Source organism: Notolepis coatsorum (assembly GCF_963971535.1).
Source record: "Notolepis coatsorum genome assembly, chromosome: 7".
NCBI classification, from domain to species: Eukaryota; Metazoa; Chordata; class Actinopteri; order Aulopiformes; family Paralepididae; genus Notolepis; species Notolepis coatsorum.
Window position 1 is genome coordinate 120040005 of NC_140171.1, and position 25439 is coordinate 120065443.

The 25439-nt window shown below is 44.4% G+C and overlaps 1 protein-coding gene across 1 annotated transcript in view; it reads left to right on the forward strand.

The window, feature by feature from the left end:
- Positions 1 to 25439, forward strand: part of coro2aa (coronin 2Aa) — an 80860-nt gene that overhangs the window by 12761 nt on the left and 42660 nt on the right. Inside the window, exons 2-3 of the mRNA XM_084317905.1 lie at positions 9051 to 9251; positions 24325 to 24441. Coding sequence (XP_084174031.1) covers positions 9051 to 9251; positions 24325 to 24441 — 318 coding nt within the window. The remainder of the gene's footprint in view (positions 1 to 9050; positions 9252 to 24324; positions 24442 to 25439) is intronic.

Here is a 25439-nt window from a genome sequence, read left to right on the forward strand (position 1 = left end):
CATCACCCAATGTTCACATAATGGAACTCACAGTGGTGTTTATACACTGCCTTTCAATCTGCCATAGGCCTTTACAGTCCCCCCACCATATAGGTGTAATAAGTTCCACCCGAGACAAATAAGGCCATGTCCAGTGCGTCCACTCCAGACCTACACAGATACTTCTAAAACACATTTTTCACGTCCACATCAGAGGACATCTCTCTGTCAACGTGACAATGCAAAAACGCTCAAATGAAATGACCTGATGTCACAACCTAAAACTTGAACAGGAGGTCTAAAACGCAGAGGAAACACTATGTTTAAAAAAGAATATCCACATACGTGTGGACACGGCCATTAGATCTTGATGTTTTAAAGTAAAAAAAAAAAAAGTCAATCCAGGAAGCGCCTCCCATTACATGAATCCCTATCGCGTAAATTTTCCTAGGGCCTAGAGAGTGAAAGTGAAAGTAAACACAACTTTGTCTACAAAAAGCACCCTCTGCTGCACAATTACTATAGCAACACCCAACCTTTTGCTGTAGTGTGGGGCATTTCAAATGTGATGCCTGCAGTGATTAAAATGTGATGCCTGCCGTTAGGGATGCCTCGATCACGTTTTTGCCACCGATACCGATCACCGATCGTCTATGAGCCATATCGGCCGATACCGATACCAATCGTTTTTGGTTTTATAAAAAAAATATATATATATATATATAATTTTTTTTTAATAAAATATATATATTATATAATCATACTTGTAGTTGTATTATCTGTGAGACATCGCCACCACGCAACAAGTCAAAATGCTCGCTATCTGCAAACAGCTCCACTGTCTGTGTGGTGTGCTCGAGTAGCCTCCAGCTACAACCAGGATTCTCCGGCGCTGCAGCTGGACCCTATACTCGAGTAGCCTCCAGCTCCAGCAAGGATTCTCCGGCACTGCAGCTGGTCCCTATACATTCAGCATGCCCTCATGCGATGCAAGCCAGGGGCTCGAATATGCATCGAATCAATGTTATAAGACATTGATATCAGGAGCTATCTGTAGCTACTGCTAGCCGGCTAGATAACGTTACGACAATGCCTCAGTGAACTATTTAGTTTACTGGGACATTTCATATAGAGCTAGACTAGGAGCCTCTGTGTTGACACGGGTAAGGGAGGGGCAGGGGAGGAGGGGGAGGGGCCGTGCGCTGCAGCTCTGTGTGCTTGAGAGAGAAGTCAGCGAGTGAGATCTCCGCTAAGAATTGGATCATGTTTTTCTATCGGTTTTCACGATCGGCGAAAATAAAGCATTATCGGAATTCACCTATCTCATATTTATACTGAATATCAGCCGATACCGATCGCTGGCCGATCGATTGGGGCATCCCTACCTGCAGTGTTCAAATGTGATTCCTGCAGTGATTCAAATGTGATGCCTGCAGTGATTCAAATGTGATGCTTGCAGTGATTCAAATGTAATGCCTGCAGTGATTCAAATGTGATGCCTGCAGTGATTCAAATGTGATGCCTGCAGTGATGCTTGCTGTGATTCAAATGTGATGCCTGCAGTGATGCTTGCTGTGATTCAAATGTGGTGCCTGCAGTGATGCTTGCTGTGATTCAAATGTGGTGCCTGCAGTGATGCTTGCTGTGATTCAAATGTGATGCCTGCAGTGATGCTTGCAGTGATTCAAATGTGATGCCTGCAGTGCACCATAGAAGCATCAAATGAAAAAAAAATTATGGTGCGTCAATTAGTGCTTTAAGTGCGTTTGGGCCTTTTAGCGTAAACATCAATAAATACAAAGCCATCACATTAATAGTTAAATGTTGGAAGTGATCCCAAATTATGGGATTTTCTGAACGGTATTGCATTCCTCCAGTAGATGAGATACTTGCAGCAGGGTTGTCAAGTCTCACTGAAGCTGTGTTGGCAGTGGCCACCCATACTAAAACGTATGACCTGTTGCTCTGAACAACTCCACTACAGCAGAACCCAGAAGTTGACCCAGTCAGGCCTGTTCCTTCCACTGATACCAGCAGCTCAAACACACCCCACCTCAGTTATTTTCTATGCTACAGAGCTAATCCTGACAAAGGAAATTATACTGTCTACCCTCCCTTTTATTAAAAAATAAAGACTAAATACTAGGGGTGGGAATCACCAGAGGCCTCACGATACGATACAAAATGTATTGCGATATGCTGAGTATTGCGATATTAATATTGCGATATATTGCGATTTATTACCTTTTTCCAACTGCAAAGTAAAACTGTCAACATGTTTTATCTAATAAAATAAAGTTCAGTCTGTTCATCTCACTTCAATCACTTTTATTGCAGAACATGGTATTTTCTCAAGTAGACAGATGTAAACACTGTAATCTGTGTTGCATGTACCTGACAAACTGAACTGTTTGTATTACAGTCATATTCCAACTTAACTGAATGCACACGTGTGCGTGTGGACTACTGTACTATTACAGGTATTGAAATGAACAATGCAACTTCCTTATACAATTTCTTTTTTTTTATTCTTTTCTTTTAATAAATAATTAAATATCGATACTTGGCGTCCCTGTATCGATACAGTATCGCCACGCAAAGTATCGCGATACTACTACGACTACGTATTGATATTTTACCCCACCCCTACTAAATAATACGAAGGGAGGGGGACATCTAAATAAAACGAAATCACCATCAGAGATGACATTTTCTTGGATCAGGCTTGGAGAAATCGAATGTGGAAGTTATATGTAGTGTACACAATTATTTTATTGCCATGTCAAAGAATTTGTTCCAACTGTTCAGTCGATGCAAAATGAGGTGTGGCTCCGTTCTGGCCGAGCAGCAGTTTGAGGGGTTAGATGTAACTGAGCAGTCGTAGGTGCAGCTGCAGAGATGATGCGTGTGTGCGTGCGTGCGTGCGTGCGTGTGTGATAGTATCCCCAAGGGTGGTTTGTTGTAACACACCTGAAAAAGGTTAAGGAAGCTCTCCTCATCAGATGGCGAGAACATTCCAGAGTGACAGTGCAGCTCTTGCTCTCTTTATCCCCCTTTCCCTCTCTCTCTCTCTCTCTCTCCCTCTCCCCCCCCCTCTCTCTCTCTCTCGCTCTCACTCTCTCTCTCTCTCTCTCTCTCTCTCTCTCTCTCTCTCTCTCTCTCTGCAGGCCTGGGGGTAGAAGTTGATATTGGGGGGAAGTAAACTGAGATGTAAAGAGACATCAGCCATGTTCCTCCTCCTGCTCTCTTCCTGCTTCCTGTGTGTGTTTTCATAGTGGTGCTTTCTGTGTGTGTTTTCATAGTGGTGCTTCCTGTGTGTGTTTTCATAGTGGTGCTTTCTGTGTGTGTTTTCATAGTGGTGCTTCCTGTGTGTGTTTTCATAGTGGTGCTTCCTGTGTGTGTTTTCATAGTGGTGCTTCCTGTGTGTGTTTTCATAGTGGTGCTTCCTGTGTGTGTTTTCATAGTGGTGCTTCCTGTGTGTGTTTTCATAGTGGTGCTTCCTGTGTGTGTTTTCATAGTGGTGCTTCCTGTGTGTGTTTTCATAGTGGTGCTTTCTGTGAATGAAAAGTTTGTTTTTGCTCTCCTGTAAAATTCTGAAAATGTCACTTACACCCCTTTTGCTCCAAGCCCTCGATATTAAAAGACTTGAATCGGGATCAGGAGGAGGCAAAAAAGTATTTCAGACATGCTCCCTGTTTCTCCACCTCCTTCTCCTCCCTCTCCTCCTGCTCCTCCTTCTCCTCCTCCAGTCTCCTTCTTCTTCTTCTTCTTCTTCTTTTCTGTCGAGGCGTCTGGCCAGTCCACCATCACTGCTACAGCCGCACCCTGCAGCATCACGCTAACCAAACCAAACACCGGTTATTTTTACCTTCCCTCACACTGACGTCACTCCATTTTCCTCTCTGCCACATGTATTCAAAGTCAAACACCATCTGCGTGGCGGGAGGCCAGTCTCTCCTCCGCTCGGCAGAGGAACCCATGGATATGTCATCACTGTCGTTAAGCTCTAGGGTCGGTTCTAAGACGATGGATGGTCAGTAGTAGAGCCATATGGAATCCGCGATCACGGAATCGCGGACGGAATCGCGGAATTGAGCAATAAAAATGGAATCCACTATAAAAAAAATTAAATTAAATTTATTTTTTATTATTTTTTTTTTTTACTTTTTTTTGTTATGTTGTGGGACTTGTACAGCACTTTGTTCAACTTTGTCAGTGCTGTAAAGTTTAAACCTTTTAAAATCTTAGACAAACAAAACACTTTGCTTTCATGAAATATTGTAAGCCGTCATTTGAGGCTTTATAAAAGCAGCACAATGAACAAAAATCTGTCAGTGCCGAGTCCGACCTCGTCTTAAATAACAAACCGCATTGCTTGTTGTAGTTAACAAAGAGAGGCAGAGTTGATTTTGCAAAAATATATATAATTTTTTTTTTTTTTAAATAATCATTTTTTTTTTCATAATCGAATCCCATGCCCATCGAACGAAGCTTTGAAGCTTCAAAGTATTTAAGACGGCCCTATTAAATGGACTGTTATATCTCATTAAATTGTGGACATTTATTCATTCCCACTTATTAGACACTATTTCTGATGGTAAAATGAGCGTACAAAGCAAAATACAGAATTCTGAATTATTAAAACAGAAAAAACGGAATTTGGACAAAAATAAAATGGAATTTGGAAAAAAATAAAACGGATTTCATATGGCTCTAGTCAGTAGTAGGGATGGGTACCGTTCACATTTGAACCGATACGGTACCAGTACCTGTGAATCGATACCGGTACCCAACGGTACCTTTTTTCTGTACTTTAGTCTCTAAAAATGTAATCTACCTACCTCAGTTGTAAAAAATAATAATAATCCAAACTTCAAATACCGGTAACCACATTTTAGACAGTTTTCGGCTTGCCATTGCCCCGACTGCTTTGTTGTTGAATCAAGTAAAATCCTAGGTAAGCATATATTGTGCGTGTGAACGTTGACATGAAAAGAAAAAAGTTTAAAAAGAAAAAGACGGTATCTCACGTGAAGTCCGAGGCACCAAAGAAGAGCCAGAGTCGAGTCCCCATTACCCTAGTCTGAGTCCGAGTCCAAGTCATCAAGGTTGAGTCTGAGCTGACATACAAATAAAAAAAAGGTCTACATTAAAGTTTAAACATAAATGACACAGCGGTCACCATTTCAAAGGGAGTTTATTTACTTTGTGACACAATAGCCAAACAAATGCACTAGCCATCAATATCTTATGCCAAATGATAAAAAAAAATAAAAAAAAATAATAAAAACAGTTTATCAATTAACAAGTCCAAATGCAGTCAATGCTCGAGTCTAAGTCCGAGTCATCAGTGCTCGAGTCCAAGTTGAGTCACGAGTCCTGAAGACCAGTCCAGGACTCGGACTCGACTTGGACTTGAGCACTGATGCAATGGTACATGATTTTCCTCCTCCTCCTCCTCCTCCCCCTACCCCTTTTGCGTTCTTTGTCACTCTACCCTTCATTCATCTTTTCCTACTTTCTTCCCCTCTCTGCTCTGTCCGAGGAGTTATTTGGGTCTATGTCATGCTTTAGGCTCGGGTCCCATCAGCCTCTTCCACCTCTAATTCATAAATAATGGCCATGTTGCAGACTGGGCCAGGCAGGCAGGCCGGCTGGCAGGCCGAGTGGTACAGTAGACATGCAGACTGGCCAGGCTTGGTTCCTGCGTACCAGAGCCACTTAACCGTTCACTCTAATGACATGTGCATCGACTAGCTTGGCTGGCCTGGAGATGCTAAGTAGAGGCTCGAGATTTAAGAAATCCTCCAATTTCACTGCTCGTACCCATTTAAACTACTGTAGTGGAATGGATGACTGGACTATTTATGTTGCGCTTGGATTTTTATAAACACACGTTGGTGTTTTACAGTATGAAGCAACATATGAATTTTGGTATTTTATTGCAGGTTGAACGTTCAGTGCATCGTGAAGCCTAAAGGAGCACGATGTGGGACAACTCTGTCTATTTGATCGTTTGCAAACATTCTGCAAGTCCGCCTCCTTGAGTTACTTTTTCTATGTCCTACAAACCACATGAAATGAAATAAGATTGCCCTCCAGATGCTCCTCAGGGTAGTAGCATAATGTCAGTTCTCCAGCAAAAAAATTATTTATTGCACTATTTTACTCTGTCCATTCTATTTTACTCTTTTATTACAGGTTCTAAACTGTCAGGTATTGAACTGTGTGGGTATTAACTCAATCAGCGCCAGACCCGAGGATAGTCGGGTTATCTCGCCGACCGTTCAGCGCCAGACCAGAGTATAGTCGAGTTTTCATCGTTATTTCTTTTATTAGATATTTCTATTCATTACAGGCACACAGACTCGGGGTTAACATGGGGAGTCATCCTGAGATCGCCAAAGTGCAATACCGGTCGCATCCTCCCAGGTGGCAGTATCGATCGATTGAACGATAGATAGTTGATGTCAAATGGGCCATAGTATTGTATCCATAGCTATAATATAGAATATAGATATAGCCCTGCAAACACCGCCACTTATTCCTATCTCTTAGAGCGTTGGCGTGGTAGGAACAAAAGATGCTCAAGTCCCTGGCGTCCAAAGAGTTAAGCGGGAGGAAAGACTGTCAGTTTTTTTTTAGAACTGCGCCCTTAGAGAGGGAACTGCGCCCTGAGAGGTAGGTTGAAGGGTCAAAGTGGGTATCAAACAGGAAGGAAGACTGTCAGGTTTTAAACTGTGGATATCAAACAGGGAAGGTAAAGACGGTATTAAATTTTTTTTTTTCAATCAAAACACAACGATAATACAAGACCATACTTCAACAATATTTTTTTTTGATCCACTTTTTTCTCCCATTTTCTATTTTTCTCCCATCCCAATTTTCGTATCATCCAATTCAACCCTCCCCTGTCTTTGAACGCTGTTTCACGCTGTTTCATGCCTCCCACAAGCCGGCTGCAATGTGGACTAAGTCATACATAGCACGAGTCCCCTCCGATACTCGAGGTAACAGCAGTCGTATCTTTCCACCTGCGCGGCTCGATCTTTCAGCGTCGGGGGTCTGGGCTTTGGAGGGGCCCCGCCCCCGTCGCTTCCTGATTCTACTGCGCAGGCCCACCAACCGACCTGTAGGAGTCGCTGTCCACAACGCCCGATCCCCACCCATCAGTTTCCCTCCCCCTAATACTGCCAATGTGTATTAGTGCGGACGACCAGCTAAACTGAAAGCAATGTGGAGCGCTGGGCTCGAACAGGGAGGCGTACCTGTTCGAGCCCAGTCTCCAGTATTCGTGGTGAGCGCCTTGCCCACTGCACCACGTAGCCGCCCATACTTCAACAATATTAACTACAATAACGATAAGACATTCAGAAATAATAAAAATAACAATAGAGTACCAAAACATACGGCAACAGTAACGGCACTAATAATAATACAAAACAAAAGGAAATAATAAATACAGATCTATGCAAAATACAAATATACCAAATAAAAACAAAAACACACCACAAACACAAAAGACATTAGACAGACACCCCCCCCCCCCCCCCCCCCAAGACCCCCAGATTCCCCAGGACCAACACCCCACTCCGCCACTACTTTTGACCAACTCGGCCGACGCTGTCCACATTTCAGTGCCCGCCTGTCCCACCCCAACCATCGAGCAGTTGATATCTCCAAATAAATAATGTCCAGCATTGTCAGGGACCAGTGAATTAACTCATAGCGATACGTTTTTTGGCTGCTGTAACACCTGCCACAATAATTATTTTCTGTTGTATGGAGACTGTATTAAACTGTTGAACAGTAATTCAGAAATGTTTTATTGCACTGCACTATTGCATCATTTTACTCTTGTCTATTCTATTCTACTATTTTATTGCACTGCACTATTGCACTTTTTTACTCTGTCTATTCTATTTTACTATTTTTATTATTGCCATAGAATCAAACCATAAACAAGGTGGCCTGTTGGGATCCTAATGTGAAAAACTATGATTTTATATGTCTGCACTTTATGTGCTCTCATGTTGTGCCTGTCTTTTTTCTGCTGTGAAGCACTTTGAGCTGCAATTCGTTATTATTATTAACATCTTTTTAACATTTTCCCCTTAATTTACTTATTGACGTCGAATTCTGTAATGTTACATCACATCTGTTCCTTTCTTTTGTCAGCTAGAATGTGTTTTTCAGTGTGGTGTCAGAGTGCTGATAGAATAGAATAGAATAGAGGAAGTAGTGGCTACAGACGGTTGAACTGGTGGATCACTATATGGCTTTGTTCAGACTGCAGCCAAATCTGATTTGTTTCTCAAATCAGATATTTAAGACAGAGTGACAGAGTGCAGAGTATTTGCAAGTGATCAGTTTGGATTTGTGTGTCCAGACATCACCAACCTACCTGCATGGGTTGCTGTGGTAACGGTGTAGGCGTCAGTAACTGTGTGGTCACTGTGGTGTATTGCGAGTGACATAAAAGACACATTGAAATCCTATTTGAGCAGCCTGTCTATAGAAATCAGATTGGAAACGATGGTTTGGATCAGATTAGCAAAAGTCGCATGTTTTTTTTTTTTGCTGTCCAAAGGGCGTATCCTGGTTACAATCTGGATATGTGAATCGCCTATAATTTGATTACAATCATCTATTGTTTGCCTACCAAGATGTATGTGCGATGATTATGTAATGGAATATTAGGAATTACAACCAACGTCATTTAGTCAGTGATGCATTTGGTCATATATCCCACATTGTTACCCACACAAGATTTCCCCCCATCTGGCAATTCTCACCCCTGACCACCTCGTCCCTGATGGAAGGCAGTATTGCCTCTACATTGCCACAGAAAGTTGTCCGTGTATCATCGCCTTAATGGTTGCTGTGTAAGGGAATCCGTGTGAGCAGCATTAATCTCTGCTCGTCCGATCGGGAGTGGTAGAAAGTGATCCTAAAAAGCCCCATCAAATTAACTTTGAGATGGATGATTGTCCTTGACTGACCTCTCATCCCTCTCCTTCACCCCCTCTCCCTCTCCTCCCTCCCTCTCTCTCTCTCCTCCTCCCTCTCAGATGACATGGCGTCCCCAGTACCGCTCTTCCAAGTTCCGCCACGTCTTCGGTAAGGCTGCCACCAAGGAGAGCTGCTACGATGGCGTGCCCATCACACGCAGCGTCCAGGACAACCACTTTTGCGCCGTCAACCCGCGCTTCCTGGCCGTCATCACAGAATGCGCCGGGGGAGGAGCCTTCCTGGTGCTGTCCGTCCATCATGTGAGTAGCTCCGCCCCCGCAGCGTCTGAAGTAAACCTGGTGTAGTACAAACACACGTCCTACACCACCTGTACTATCCCTACACCACACATTGTATGCTGACGCAGTGCAACCTCATCACATTGTTTTCCCTGAGTTGATGGTTAATGGTTGATGGTTACTATCACTCATGTTGCATGGCATTATGGGTAGATATTTAAAAAATCTTCCCGGTTACAGTGTTTCCCCATATCTACTCAATGTGGCATTTTAGATTAGATTCAAATGTATTGTCATCATACAGCACAAGTACAGTACAACGAAAGGAAGTGTGGCATCTAACCAGAGTGCAAATGTAACAGTAAAGTGCATATATAAATATATATATATGGTATATACAGCATTATTGTACATGCTATCATACAGAGTTATATGGGTTATATGCAGGTATATAAATAGGTATATAAAAATGATTATATGCAAGTATATTCAGACAGAATACATACAGAATATATATGGTAAGTATGAATATATAAATGGTATATACAGCTTTATTGTACATGTTATCATATATGGGTAGACTTTAGTTTGAGGTAGGTAGTTATGATTACAGTGTAAGGCAGTAGGCAGGTATAAATTGAGTATAGGCAACAGATTCTCCGCTCCAGAAGACGCCATACAGAATCTGGACACCTGGAACGTTGAACTACCGGTAGATGCTGCATTCCAGAGGAGTTTGATACCAGCATTCTGACAGAGATCAAGGGGTATGTTTTTGATAAATGTTTGGCAGCATTTGTGATGAGGGTCGTCCTTGCCAATCGTCCATCCAGATGGAATCTGCATCATAAAAGTGCTGCTGTACATATATTTTCCAATATTTCATTGTAACGTTATTCTTAGGAGTGGTGTAAATCTCAAAAATAAGTTTTGAGTGACGACAAAATAAGTTTCTTCAGAAACGTTTGCTGGTCGGCCCAGCTGGGACTGCGGGGGGGGCGAGAACCAAATGACGATTCGGACAATAAGAAGAGATTTAAAGACGATAAAGGGCGAGAATGTCTCCTTCACTATCGCAGCAAGCGGGCAGCCAGAGCGACGGTATAGGATTACAAATGCTTTCACCAGCCAAGAAATAGGACTATCGCAGTACACCTACCCCATCGCCAAGCTGATGGATAAATATGTGCACCTGCGTCAACTACCTATCCCGCTCATAGACGGCGCTACCCCGACCCTGCTGATAGGCTCCGACCATGCAGAACTCATAGTCCCGATTGACCGGGTCCATACAGGACCCCGAGGCTGTCCTGCAGCAGTCGAGACCCGCCTAGGGTGGACACTACAAGGCCCCCTCGCTAAATCTCTCAACCGAACAGCAGCCACTAGCTGCCTCCACTCCAGAACGACAGAAGAAGACATTTACGCCATCAACCTACTCGAGCAAGGGACAAAGAGAGTCACAGTCGGCGGAGTGATGAGATACGCAACTCCACTCCTGAGGCGAGAGGGAATGCCCACCTTTCACGCAAAGAAAGACGCCACGGAGCGCTATCTATTGAACACAGAGCGGCGCCTAGCCAAAGACCCCGCTCAAGAGAGTGTGTACCGCGCTGAGATTGAGAAGCTAATCACAGCGGGACACGTGACAAAGATTGACATTAAAGAGGCCGATCAGACGACCGAATCATGGTACGTGCCGCATCACAAGGTTCACCACAACGGCAAGGATCGCATTGTGTTTAACTGCAGCTACCAGATCGGATCCCAAAATCTGAATAAAGAGCTCTTGCCCGGCCCCACACTCGGCCCCTCCCTACTAGGCGTGCTACTGCGCTTCCGCCAGGACAAGGTGGCTATCAGCGGGGATATCAAAGGGATGTTCCTGCAGGTGAGACTAGTGGAGGAGGACAAGCCCCTGCTGCGGTTCCTATGGAGAGAGAGGATCGGAGATGAGAACCCAGCCATCTACCAGTGGGAAGTACTCCCCTTCGGAACCACATGCAGCCCGTGCTGTGCTACATTTGCACTACAGAAACACGTCGCAGAGGACCCAGCAGCAGATGAAGAGGTCCGACACAGTGTGAAGAACAGTTTCTACGTGGACAACTGTTTACAAAGCGTTTCGACTCAAGAAGAAGCCGAGGCTCTCCTAATCAAGCTACGCGCCTCCCTGATCAAAGGCGGCTTTGATCTCAGGCAGTGGGCCAGCAGTGACCCGCACGTATTGCGCAGCCTCTCCCCCGCGGACAAGGCCGCCAGCAGCGAGACCTGGATGGCGACCATCCCAGGAGAAGCCCAAGAAATGACACTAGGACTAGTCTGGCGCTTCAAAACAGACTCGCTCCACTATAGACACAAACCCCTGACTCCAGAGCAGGGAAGGTCGACGGCGACACCGACCACCAGACGGAGTGTGTACAGAACACTCGCCAGACAATATGACCCGTTGGGATGTATTCTACCTTACACCACCAGGGCAAAGATGATTGTACGAGCACTATGGGACAAGGACCAGGGCTGGGACGACCCAATACCCGCACACCTTGCCTCCACATGGAGAGAGTGGGAGACGGAGCTCCGCTCACTCCCAGGCGTTAATATACGCCGCAGCTACTTCCCATCCACAGTGAGGCCAGAGACATGCAAGATGGATCTACACGTCTTCAGTGACGCCTCCGAAGTAGCCTATGGATCGGTGGCCTACTTGCGTGCCCAAGAGAAGGGAGGAGAGATACACACCGCTTTCATCCTGGCTCGCTCAAGAATAGCCCCACGAAAACAACAATCTATCCCGCGTCTAGAGCTCTGCGCAGCCCTAGCAGGAGCGCATCTAGCCACGTTAATCCAACGTGAACTCACCATTCCGGTGCACAGAACAATCTTGTGGTCAGATTCCACGACAGTACTCACATGGATCAAGTCTGATTCATGCAGATACAAAGTCTTCGTGGGAGTCAGAGTCACCGAGATTCAAGAGTTAACAGAAGCAGCGAGCTGGCGGTATGTGGACACCAAACACAACCCAGCTGACGTCATCACCCGGGGAATGTCCCTGGATGACCTCACCCGTCGCAACATCTACAGTGACGGACCAGAATTCCTCAAGCTCCCGGAAGAAGAGTGGCCTACGCCCACCCCACGGGAAGCAAGTAAAGAGGAGGCTGAGAACAAGAAACCTATGTTCTGTGGACTGAGCACAGTCGCCTCCACAGACCCCAACATAGATGACTGCATTACCCTAGAGAGTGCGCAGCAAAAGACATTCCTGTGGCACCACCCAGAGATTCAGTCCACCACTGACATTTCAGCAGCTGACTACGAAGAAGCAGAACTTCTTCTACTACAACGAGCCCAGAGAGACTCGTTCCCTGATGAGCTAGACTGTCTACAGGGAGGAAAGCCCGTCCCAGCAGACAGCAGACTGCTCCACCTGGCACCCGAGAGTGACGCCCATAATCTCATCAGAGTGGGTGGTCGCCTGCGGAGAGCCCCCGATCTACCGGATGACATTAAGTACCCGATAGTCTTGAACAGCCGACACAAGGTCACAGAGCTGATCATAAAGAAATACGACGAGGATGTACACCACGCAGGAGCAGAGAGAGTCTTCGCGGAGATCAGACGTCGCTATTGGATACTTCAAGGAAGAGAAGCGGTGCGACACTTCCAGCGAACCTGTCTAGACTGCCGAAAGTGGCGCGCGCAGCCCAGCATACCACGGATGGCTGACCTACCCCCCTGTCGCCTCCGACTCGGCGACAAGCCATTCCACTCCACAGGCATGGACTGTTTTGGCCCGTTGTATATAAAGAGAGGAAGAGGAACCGAGAAGCGGTGGGGTATTGTATTCAAATGCATGACCACCAGAGCGATCCATATCGAACTCCTTCCGACCATGAGCACAGACTCATTCCTTATGGCCTTCCGAAGATTCACATCACGGAAGGGAAAACCGTCTACATTGTTGTCTGATCACGGGACAAACTTCAAAGGCGGGGAAAGAGAGCTGAGAGAGAGCTTCCAAGCTATGGGCCCAGAACTTAAGACCCACCTCGCTCCATCCCAGATTGACTTCCAGTTTAATCCCCCGAACGCACCCCACTTCGGTGGAACCTGGGAACGAGAAGTACGTTCTATAAAGACAGCCCTGTACGCCGTGCTTGGGGCCCAGACTGTGGCGGAAGAAGTCCTAATGACAGTCCTCACGGAGATCGAGGGAGTATTGAACTCAAAACCCCTCGGTTACGTCTCAAGTGATGTAGCAGATGTCGACCCAGTCACCCCCAACACACTCCTAATGGGGCGGCTGGACCCCGCGCTACCCCAGACAATGTACAGGCCTGAAGAAGCGAACGGCCGAAGAATGTGGAGGTACAGTCAAGTGCTAGCTGACAAGTTTTGGAGCAGCTTCCTACTCCACTACCTACCGTCTCTACAGACCCGCCAGAAGTGGGTAAAAGAGAGAGACAATTTGACAGAAGGAACAGTCGTCATGATTATCGACCAGTCACTACCCAGAGCTATGTGGCCGGCTGGCCGCGTAAGCAAAGTGATCACCGGTGCCGATGGCAAGGTCCGAGCAGCTGAAGTGCTCGTCCAAGGGCGAACTTACACACGACCCGTGGCGAGGCTAATAGAACTGCCCCGACTCCCAGACACTATCGATGATGACCATGACCCCATGACTTTGTGAGTTGACTGACCCTTACAGCGGACCTTGAGTGGTAGACAGTGCGGTTAATCTGTCTCTGTTTAGCTAATTAGGTGGGACTAATTAGGGGGCGGCTGTTGTGAAGGATCAGATTAAACCAAATATATATATTTATTTATGGATATATATTTAATAGTATTTGTATATCGTTTGATATCCCCTGTATATTCCTTGTACAATATGCACTGAATATCCCTTTAGTCTACTAAACAGCCCATAATAGTTTCATTCTACCATTGGACGAGAACCTGGCGCCAGCAGCCATGCCCCTTGGTTCAAGTTCAATCGTGCCGCCCAACATGTCGTGGCAAGCCCGGTTCCGCGTAGGAATACGTCTGGCGAAATACGAATGGTACTATTTGTTCACAGCGCATATATATATGGCGCAAGTAAAGTAGAACTTTCTTTTAGTCCATTAGTTCTTTACCCTCCAACCTAGTAACAGACGCGAAGCCTCACCCACGACGCACGTGTGGTGCAGTAAGGCCTACTTGGCCTCCGAATAGGCATTGAGATATCGTGTGGATTAATAGTTGAATTGTCATAGTTTGGCACTATACCGTCGAGTTGGACGTATTTCTATTAAGTTAATAATAGTCTATTATGTATGGTGCATCGTTCGGTTAGAGTTATAAAGTGAGCAGTACCCCCATCGTTCCTGACGTTATCTGGAGTCTTAACCAGGCTGGGCAGACCACGTGTGGTGCTTGCATCCGAGGAGCTCCGGGCCAGGACGAGTGGACCTGTACATTGGATTACTTTACCCGGACGACGGCGAGCCTTCCACGGCTTGGATTATCTACATGCTTTGGGTGCTTTGATTATTCCATGGATAACGGCCAACACTGCTGAGTGTTGGAACTACCCCCCGGAGATGAGTCCAGGTGAGACGGCGCTCTACACCAAGTGAGGTCGCCTCACGTCTCTCCGTTGTGGACCGGCAGCTACCGTCCACCAGAGGGTCCAGCTGTATTCATCTGCGGACCGAGGTTCTGTGGGCATCGTGTTCAGGACTCTGAATTCTCCCAAGAAATCGTCGGCCAGATGGGATACCGCCAGCGGCTCTTCTAACCCCCCCCTACTGTCTTACAACCAGCGGGACCCCCCCCCCCTTAGTGTATCCAGCTATAATCATTTAAGTACCATCGCTATAGTTCCCTAAAGAACCAGGTTGTATACTTACTCCCTGCGTAACCAGAGATTGGACATTCAATGTTGATTTACCTACGAATACTCATTTGCCATACAAGTGCATTTCAAATCATAAATGTCATTAAGTGAACGTTGTATATACCCTTTGCTATATAAAATATTCGATTTATACATTTGTGTGGACTTCGTTTCATCAGGTGGGAAAGTGTTCATCATATCTATATCATGTACTGGATGGCCAGAAGTTAAAGTACAAGAGGTAGTGGTTTAATAATACCATACTTATCAATACAGTCAGGGAATTGTACCCCTCAGTTACACTGTTAACACTTTCAGCGCCAGCCATTATCTCCATCCTTGTATTCAATGGGTCACGCTTTAAAAGATAGGCATTTTCACTATGCGTCACAATGTTTGCAGAGCTATATCTATATGGACAATACTATGTCTCATTTGACAGTCACTATCTCTCATCCAACAAGTAAAAAAGATGTATACGTTTGCGTGTTATTCTGTGGTGAATATTGTATAGTTTCAGAGTGATCCTGGCTAATTCCTGGAAGCTGCGTTATGGAGCGCTATGTGAATTTTGCTGTAGGCATTCGCGGTCCATTCGGGTCCCTGACATGAAATGGCACAACATATACATGAAGTGTGCTGAACGCGTTCCAAAGTGCTCGGATGAAGCGATTCACTTGCCTAAGTCCAAATTCTCCACCCGGACTATATATAATGTAACGCACCGTGTGAAATAAGGTTTCAAAGGGTGGGCGATACTGCCACCTAGCAGGATTCGACCAGCATTGCACTCTCGGCGTCTCAGAATGAGTCCCAATGATACACCGAGGTCTGTAAGACTGTATAGAATTTTAAAAAATCTAATAAAAGAAAAAAAACGATAAACGATCGAAAACTGGCACTCAACGCATGGCGAGATAACCCGACTATAGTCGTGGTTGGCCGTGAATTAGTTAAAGTTCAAATTCACCCATTATTAAAGATCAAAGCATATTTGTGAATACTGGTGGTGTGATGCTTGAGATATGCTTATTATTTTTCAAGATATAACTAGACAAAAAAAAGGCTTAGTTGACTAACACCCCCTGACAAACCTACAAGTTGACTTATCGACTAAAAGCGGGCAGCCTTCATGTTTTTTATAGTCTAATGAAAATCCCGACTGGGGATCGTAACATCGCTTGATTGATTCATTAGATGGTGTCGTATTACAAGAGCATCGTGCAGTTATTCCCTTTCACTCATACCTTACATACTTCATTCTGACACACCTGTGGTAGGAAGCTTTAGTTTGCGTGAGCTCCCTGTCACAGTGAGTTGTATCAGACCTCAGGCTAACCCCTAGAACAGCGGTTCTCAAACTACGGGTTGCGACCCAAAGTCGGGTCGTAGGAAGGTGACAGTCTTGCGCATTTGCAAGATTTTTTTTTGTTAATGTTCTGGCAACATATTTTGGCTAAGTATGCCTCGTTTTATAAATGTGTATTGATAACATAGTGCTGTAATACAATTTTCTAATAAATATGCATGATCAAGTTCAACAACGTGTGCTTTTATTTTGATATTCCTTAATTCCACGTTGAAATTACGCAATGTGGGATCGCCAAAAAAAATCCTAAATAAATTGGGGTTGTGGTATAAAAAAGTTCGAGAACCCCTGCCCTAGAAGGACAGGCCAGCACTGCTGCTGCTGCTGCCCACTGTTTGTCTATAAAACACGACTGCAGAAATGACCTCACCATCTCTTCCACTGCACTGGGAAATAACTGGCAAGACTTGATCTCAAGACCATATGCGGAAATCGTGCCAACGCCGGAAAATATGCCTCTAGCTTCTGTGGATGGAACAAAATGGCAGTCACTTCATTCATTGTATTTGCTTCTTTCCTTTTCACATTTCAAGTCTGCAGGAAACGTTTTGTTGGTGTTTCTTGTTTTTTTTTGGTTGTTGGCGTCAACTGTACAATGTTATTGTTTTTTGGTCATATTGTCTTGTTCAGAAATTCTTGAATTCTATATATTTATTTTTCACTGCTTACTGTTTTCGACTGCTCTTTATACACAGACTGCTCTTTATACACGGACTCTGCTCTTTATACACAGACTCTGCTCTTTATACACGGACTCTGCTCTTTATACACGGACTCTGCTCTTTATACACAGACTCTGCTCTTTATACACAGACTCTGCTCTTTATACACGGACTCTGCTCTTTATACACGGACTCTGCTCTTTATACACGGACTCTGCTCTTTATACACGGACTCTGCTCTTTATACACGGACTCTGCTCTTTATACACGGACTCTGCTCTTTATACACGGATTCTGCTCTTTATACACGGACTCTGCTCTTTAGACACGGACTCTGCTCTTTATACACGGACTCTGCTCTTTATACACAGACTCTGCTCTTTATACACAGACTCTGCTCTTTATACACAGACTCTGCTCTTTATACACAGACTCTGCTCTTTATACACAGACTCTGCCAGAAATGACAGATCCGGAGGCGTCTCAAGAAACAGGATTACCCAGTTTGCCAGATAAAGATTTACACCTAATCCTTGACATTTCTGGACACTTTGTCAAATTGTACATGGATCGTGGATCTTGTGAAAGTACCATATCTCACTATGTCTTGTAAGTTTATTTCATGATTAGGATAGTATCTCTTATTTTGCTGTGTAATGCCGGTTTCTTTATAAAGAAATTAAATTAAAAAAAAACTCCGCTGGTGATCTGGCCTCTATTAATAGAGCTTATATAGATCAATTTGAATTAGTAGTGGAACAGTGAAGCCAAAAGAGTCTCTCTTGCCAGGAAACCCCTGGCAGCTAAACCCACTATTCTATCTCCTATGCATGTTGTCTTTTTTTTGTTTTCAAGATTTATTTTAGACTCGTCTCCTCCCAACTTTTTCGGCCCTAAATGTTATTCATCAAACAGAAACATTATTTAATTGAATTTAATTAAACTTTTTACTGCAGATAATGATTCTTAGTGCTAAACTTAAAGGGATAGTTTACATTGTTACTTACTGTACCAATAATGTTGTCATTTCTCAGCACAATCCATGCTGTTCTTCATTCTAGCTCCGGATAGTTAGCCACAAACCAGTGCACTGCAAAGTCAATGGGGTCAAGCTCCTGTCTGTACAAGCTGACTGAGGACAACTGAAATCTGCTTTGTGTTGCACTGTCCTCAGTCAGCGTGTACAGACAGGAGCTTGACTCCATTGCCTTTTATATTGGTTTTTGGTGACCCCAGGAACACCACTTGGCTGGCCAAAAACATCTGATTAGTTATTGATGCAGGGACCTGTTGTTTTTGGCCAATCGGATGTTTTTGGCCTGTCAGGTGGTTCCCGGGGGCGCATCGGAAAAGACCACCATCGCGTTCCTCGTCAAAAAGTGCAAACCTGCTGATCAGAGGCTGGTAAATATTTATTATTATTTATTTATTATTAATTTTATATATATATAATACGACCATACAACTCTTATTTTAGCCTGGTTTTGGCAGTAATTCCGTATCGGCACATCCCCTATGATTTATGGTTATTAACACATTTAATAAAATATGATTACAACGCAGTCACTGGTATTATCGACGGCTAGAGTGGTCTGGCAGCCAAGCATGGCAGGGCACCTTCAGACCTGACCACCTGCACGCTGAATTTACAGTCCTCTGATGTCTCTCCAGACCTCCGTGATTCATCAACCCAAACACAGCCTCTCTCTCTCTCTCTCTCTCTCTCTCTCTCTCTCTCTCTCTCTCTCTCTCTCTCTCTCTCTCTCTCTCTCTCTCTCTCTCTCTCTCTCTCTCCCCCTCTCTCTCTCCCCCCCTCTCTCTCTATATCTCTCAGAGGGAGAGGGGAATTTATCACCACCCTCCTGGGGTGGGCAAGAATTGCATATCAGCTTAGGAATGACACACACACGCACTTTTTGTCTGTCTGGTGAAACCTCAACAGCTACATCCTACCCTACCTACAGTATGTGCACTTACTGTATACTTACACTCACTCACACACAAGCTATTGTTCTGTATGACATGTACACACACACACACACCTCATCCCTGTGATCTAATAAATGTATGGCCCATTGTTCCATCTGATTGCATGTTCTGTGACTTTAGTCATAGATAAGGCTCATGGGCTCTCTCCCACCTGGTGTGTGTGTCTGTGTCTGTGTCTGTGTCTGTCCCTTTAGTCAGTGATGCCATAACCTGCCTTTATGCCAAACATACCTTGTGCATGCAAATGTGTAAACATACTCACACGCATACATACAGACAAAACACACACACTCTGGGGGCATCATCCCCTTACATCAAACACACCTCTCCTACACATACACACAGCCTGTAGCACACATGTGATGGTGCGTGTGTATCCTATTTCTGTGTGTGTACACACCTGATAGTGGTTACTGTTCAGACAACAGAGTAATTAGCAGTAGCCTCGAACCAGACAAACTCCCGACAAGACCGAGTCATTGTTCCCACCGTAGCTAACAATAGGGTTTGTGAAACGTCATATACTGCGTGTCTCAAACGGCATAACATGACATCACACTATCTCTTCCCCCCTGCTCCTCCTCCTCTGCCTTTGGTAGCAATGCAGGTCAATGGGGATCAGAACAAAGTCTCTCAACATCGTCATGTAAACCACTCCGTTTACTTTTCCTAAACTGTGAGTAAGTAACTTATGGAACTGTTGAGAGAAACCTCAGTGAGTTGGAACGGCATTGTTAACAAAATACAGAAGGGTTTGTGCCGGTTTATCATCAAGGGAAAAAGCCAAGATGAAAACGTTTTGCATGTCCAACGAGGGTGACTTGGTCAGTGATCTATAAGAATTTTCCTTTTTTTTTTGTATTTTATTTTTTTATTCTTTTTTAAACAAACATATAAACAAACATGACAACACACGATAAGATATACAAGCATTAATTGTCATTCTTAATTGTCATTAAGAATTTTCCTTCTAAGGTGTTCCGTAGAAGGTTTTGCTCCAGGGTTACAAATTAAAAGAGTCAAATACTTGCTGGCTGACATTCTTGTTCCAACCTGCAGTGTCGTGGCCATCTTATTAAGATTCTTGACAGCTTGGGGCTCGGCCGGCCGGCGTCTGGATTACATAATCGTTAGTTACCCAAAATAACTGTAGATGGATTTCTCTGGAATGTCATGATGGTGGTGATGATCACATGACCCAAGCGGCAGAAAGCTAAGGTGGAGACTGGACACACCGGCAAACAAGTCAGTCGCCCCCAGATTCATTCATGGTTTGGAACATAGGAAGGGACTGGTCATTGCTCATCATTTTCGAGAATTAATTAATCAATACAATTAATAATAATACATCTATCTTAGCGCTTTTCCAGATGCTCAAAGACGCTTTACATGGGTAGAAGAAACAAAACTATGGCAAAACGGAACAAAAATAATACATGACAACATTTTATAAAACCGACAGAATTAGAGGTCAAAAGCAAGATTGAAAAGGTGCGTTTTAAGGGCTGATTTAAAAGATGTCAGGGTGTTTGCATCACGGATATGGCTGGGGAGGGCATTCCAGAGGGAGGGGGCAGCAGCAGCAAAGGCCCTGTCGCCCCAGGTCCGGAGCCTGGTCGTGGGAGGTGTTAGGTGGTTGGCATCAGCAGACCTGAGGCGACGGGTGGGCGTGTGACGGTGGAGGAGGTTGGACAGGTAGGGAGGGGCAATGTTGTTGAGGGCTTTAAATGTGATGAGAAGTATTTTTAATTGTTTCCTGTATTTGATCGGAAGCCAATGGAGGTCATGGAGGACAGGGGTGATGTGATCAGAGCGACGGGTGGAGGTGAGCATGTGGGCAGCAGAGTTTTGGACATATTGGAGTTTATTGAGGATAGTGTTTGGTGAGCCGTAGAGGATGCTGTTACAGTAATCCAGTCTTGATGAAATGAATGCATGAACCAGTGTTTCAGCAGCGGAGAGTGATAGGGAGGGGCGGAGACGAGCAATGTTCCGGAGGTGGTAGAAAGCCGTTTTTGTTATGTGGTTCACATGGGGGATGGAGTCCAGGATGATGCCAAGGTTACAGACGTGAGTGGAGGGGGTGACAATGGAACCATCAATATTTAGGGAGAAATCCTGGGTGTGGCTGGTGAGGGAGTTTGGACTGATAATGATGATTTCTGATTTATTGCAATTTAGTTTGAGAAAGTTATTTTGCATCCATGTTTTGATATCTGAGGCAGGTGGTGAGGGTGGAAAGAGTGGCTGGAGTGATAGTCTTGGTGGAGAGGTAGAGCCGAGTGTCGTCTGCATAACAATGGAAGCGGAGGCCATGTTGGCGGAGTATCAGACCAAGGGGAAGGATGTAGAGCAGTGGTCCCCAAACTATGGCCCGCGGGCTGAATCCGGCCCGCCTCCATATTTGGCCTGGCCCCCTAGAGCCCCGGAGCTTTAAAAAATATATATAGTTTTATTTTATTTTAAGATGGCAGCATCCCCATTGTCTGTGCTGAATGTTTGTTAGTGTTTGATATTTTTAATTGGTTTTTAGTACTTTTAAACATCCATTTTTAGTAAGTAGTAGTTTTCATTTGATCCTATAATTTTTTCATTCACCGATTTGTGGACTTTTTTTTAGTGTCCTGAAAAGCGCCTTATAAATAAAATGCATTATTATTATTATTATTATTATTATTATTATTATTATTATTATTATTATTATTATTATTATTATTATTATTATTATTATTATTATTATTATTATTATTATTATTATTATTATTATTATTATTATCATCATCCAGGAGGGAAAATACACTTTGGATAGTAGGGACTGCATCTCTGTCTGTCCTGGCCAGGAAACACTTTGCAACTGTGATCTCCTCTGGCAGTAGTTGGATATTGTAATGTGTGGCGAGGGGTTGCAGCAATTCCACTGAGAGAAACTGGTCTGAGGCTGGATAACATGCCTGTATGCCTCTCATAAGTTCTCCAACTCATGAGAACCTGCTCTCAAGCTCTTGCAGCATTCTGTCGAGGACTGGATAGAACAGTCTCTGTCTCAGCTGATCTCCTGAGCTGAGGTCTGAGCTTGTGCCACAAGATGACTCAACTACATACTTGACATCCTTTTGTGCTTCCTCCTTTGGCTGGTAGTATGTTCCTCAATCCCAAGGCCATTACAAATGGCCTTTGTCCTGTCATACATGTCCACTGCCATCTCTGAGGTGCGATAACCTTTGAGTGTGTCCTGCACTGTGCTTTTAAATAGTACAGAGCTAGATCTGATCTGTAGGTACTGTATATTTATTTCATTAATAGTGTTATTTATTTCATTAATAGTGTTATTATTTATTTCCTGACTTTTCTTTCTGTGAAGATCCCGGAAAGGGTTATTAATATTTGGTTATGTGTGGCTTTCTGGAAAACAATAAATGCCGTCACACTTTTTCTGTTACAAACTGACCCCGGCCCCTACCAGAGAAGGGAAAAGTTATGTGGCCCTCACAGGAAAAATTTGGGGACCCCTGATGTAGAGGTTGAAGAGCAGGGAACCAAGTACTGAGCCTTGGGGGACCGGGACACCATGAGTGATGGGAGGGGGGGCAGTGGGGGATTGACCTCAATCTCAAGCACCGCCCTCTTTTCTTGATCCTCTTGGTCAATTCTCCACTTGCACAATGTGGGGGGGTCATATCCGGTTACGTCTCTAGCCCCGCAGACTTCTTCTGGTCCCATCACAATACATTGAGTTTAGCAACTTTTCTCCCGTCAATTAAACAACTTAATCGTCACAAACAAGAAGCCAGTCTAATGTATTTCACAATATTATTTGTCCCTGGCTGAATTCTATGATCTGTTTATGTGGGCAGAAATATATCACCGCGCTGTCACATAAAAACCCCTTAGGTGCTCTCTTTGATCGTTTGGAAAGAGGTGACTTAACTGGCTGACAGTGATGACCATGCATTACGCGCTTATTATTATGTACTTTTATGTGCATTTCGTTCTCTTTTTTTTACTCTCCGCCCATTTTTGAGGGCACTCCATCCACCCCCCCCCCCCTTCTTCGGAGGACAACTTTGTTACTTATTATTATACATTTGAACTATTTTCAGTGCAAAGTGAAAGAAAAGTGGAGTAAAATAAGAAAAATTGTGACATTTTATTGCCCTCTCGGAGGGGGGGAACCTAGACTAGACACTAACAAACAAATGACAACTAAAGACGACGAAGGACAACAACGAATACACATGACAAGGGATGGGGGGGGATGATAGAGGGGAGTAAGTAAAGTAGGGGGTGAGGAGGGGGATTGAGAGAAGGGTGGGTTGTGCAGTGGATGGCTCACAGGTCGATCTCATGTGATTAGGAGCCTAGATTATCCACGAGCATTTTTAAAGTGTATGTTTATTTTTCCACTAACTGCCACGTAACAGTTTGAATGAAATCCACATAGTATGGGTCGGGTGTCATCGTTCCACACAGTATGGGTCATCGTTCCACACAGTATGGGTCATCGTTCCACACAGTATGGGTCATCGTTCCACACAGTATGGGTCTGGTGTCATCGTTCCACACAGTATGGGTCATCGTTCCACACAGTATGGGTCATTGTTCCACACAGTATGGGTCATCGTTCCACACAGTATGGGTCATCGTTCCACACAGTATGGGTCATTGTTCCACACAGTATGGGTCATCGTTCCACACAGTATGGGTCATCGTTCCACACAGTATGGGTCATCGTTCCACACAGTATTATGGGTCATCGTTCCACACAGTATGGGTCTGGTGTCATCGTTCCACACAGTATGGGTCTGGTGTCATCGTTCCACACAGTATGGGTCTGGTGTCATCGTTCCACACAGTATGGGTCATCGTTCCACACAGTATGGGTCCGGTGTCATCGTTCCACACAGTATGGGTCTGGTGTCATCGTTCCACACAGTATGGGTCTGGTGTCATCGTTCCACACAGTATGGGTCTGGTGTCATCGTTCCACACAGTATGGGTCTGGTGTCATCGTTCCACACAGTATGGGTCTGGTGTCATCGTTCCACACAGTATGGGTCTGGTGTCATCGTTCCACACAGTATGGGTTGGGTGTCATCGTTCCACACAGTATGGGTCGGGTGTCATTGTTCCACACAGTATGGGTCTGGTGTCATGGTTCCGTGTTGTGATCCCCCTCTCTGTGTCTGTCAGACAGGGAAGGTGGACCCCCATCACCCCAAAGTATCAGGACACAGAGGGAATGTCTTGGACATCAAATGGAACCCCTTCAACGACTACTGTATAGCCTCCTGCTCCGAGGATACCACGGTTAGTACACACACACACACGCATGCACGCGCACACACACACACGCATGCACACACACACACACACACACACACACACACACGCACACACACACACACATACACACAAGGGTTATTATAGTTTTGTTATAATATGGAGAGTATTGGTCATGGGCAAGTTCAGAACAAGGTATTGTTTAATACAAATGCATGTATTTAACTGACTCACAGTCATGTAGACATCCCAGACTCGATGAACATGTGCTACATTGACAAATTTGACCAAATTGACAAAGACTAAAACAAAAAAAATTCTATATATATTTTATTTGTATTCATTATTTTTTTTCGTTTTGTACAAAGGCGATGATGTTTCAGTTCGTTTTAGTTTTCTTTTTTTAAGTATTTTTTTGTATTTCACTTAACTAAAATGTTTTTTAGATATCTCCAATTCAGACACTATGTCAAAGAAAAAATTCCACATTTTGAAACCATGCCAGAGAATTGCCCATTCTATGATCTCCTGAAGCTTCCTCCAGACTCCAGACACCTGATATCTCGCTTTATGTCCCTGTTTTCCACCTCTGTGTCCACTGACCATCTGAGAGATGCCTGGTCCACTGAGTTGAATCTAGAGGTGTCTGAGAACATATGGAATGAAGGTTTGACTAGAATCCAAACTTGCTCGATCAATGCTAGGTACAAATTGATTCAATTTAAAGTCATCCATAGACTCCACTATTCAAAGACCAAACTACACAGAATTTATCCATCTCTTTCTCCATTATGTGACAGGTGTAAAGTTGCAGAGGGCTCTTTAACATCTCTTTTGGCTCTGTCCTCATTTACAAAAATTCTGGGGTGAAATATTCCAGTGGTTTTCCAGGGTCTATGGAAAGGACATTCCCCCTGATCCAGAGTTGGCACTCTTTTGGTGTTCAGAGACTGCCTTAAGGTACACGAGGGAGGAACAACAGACACTAATGCTCGGCATGGTAGCTGCAAAAAAAACGATTCTAA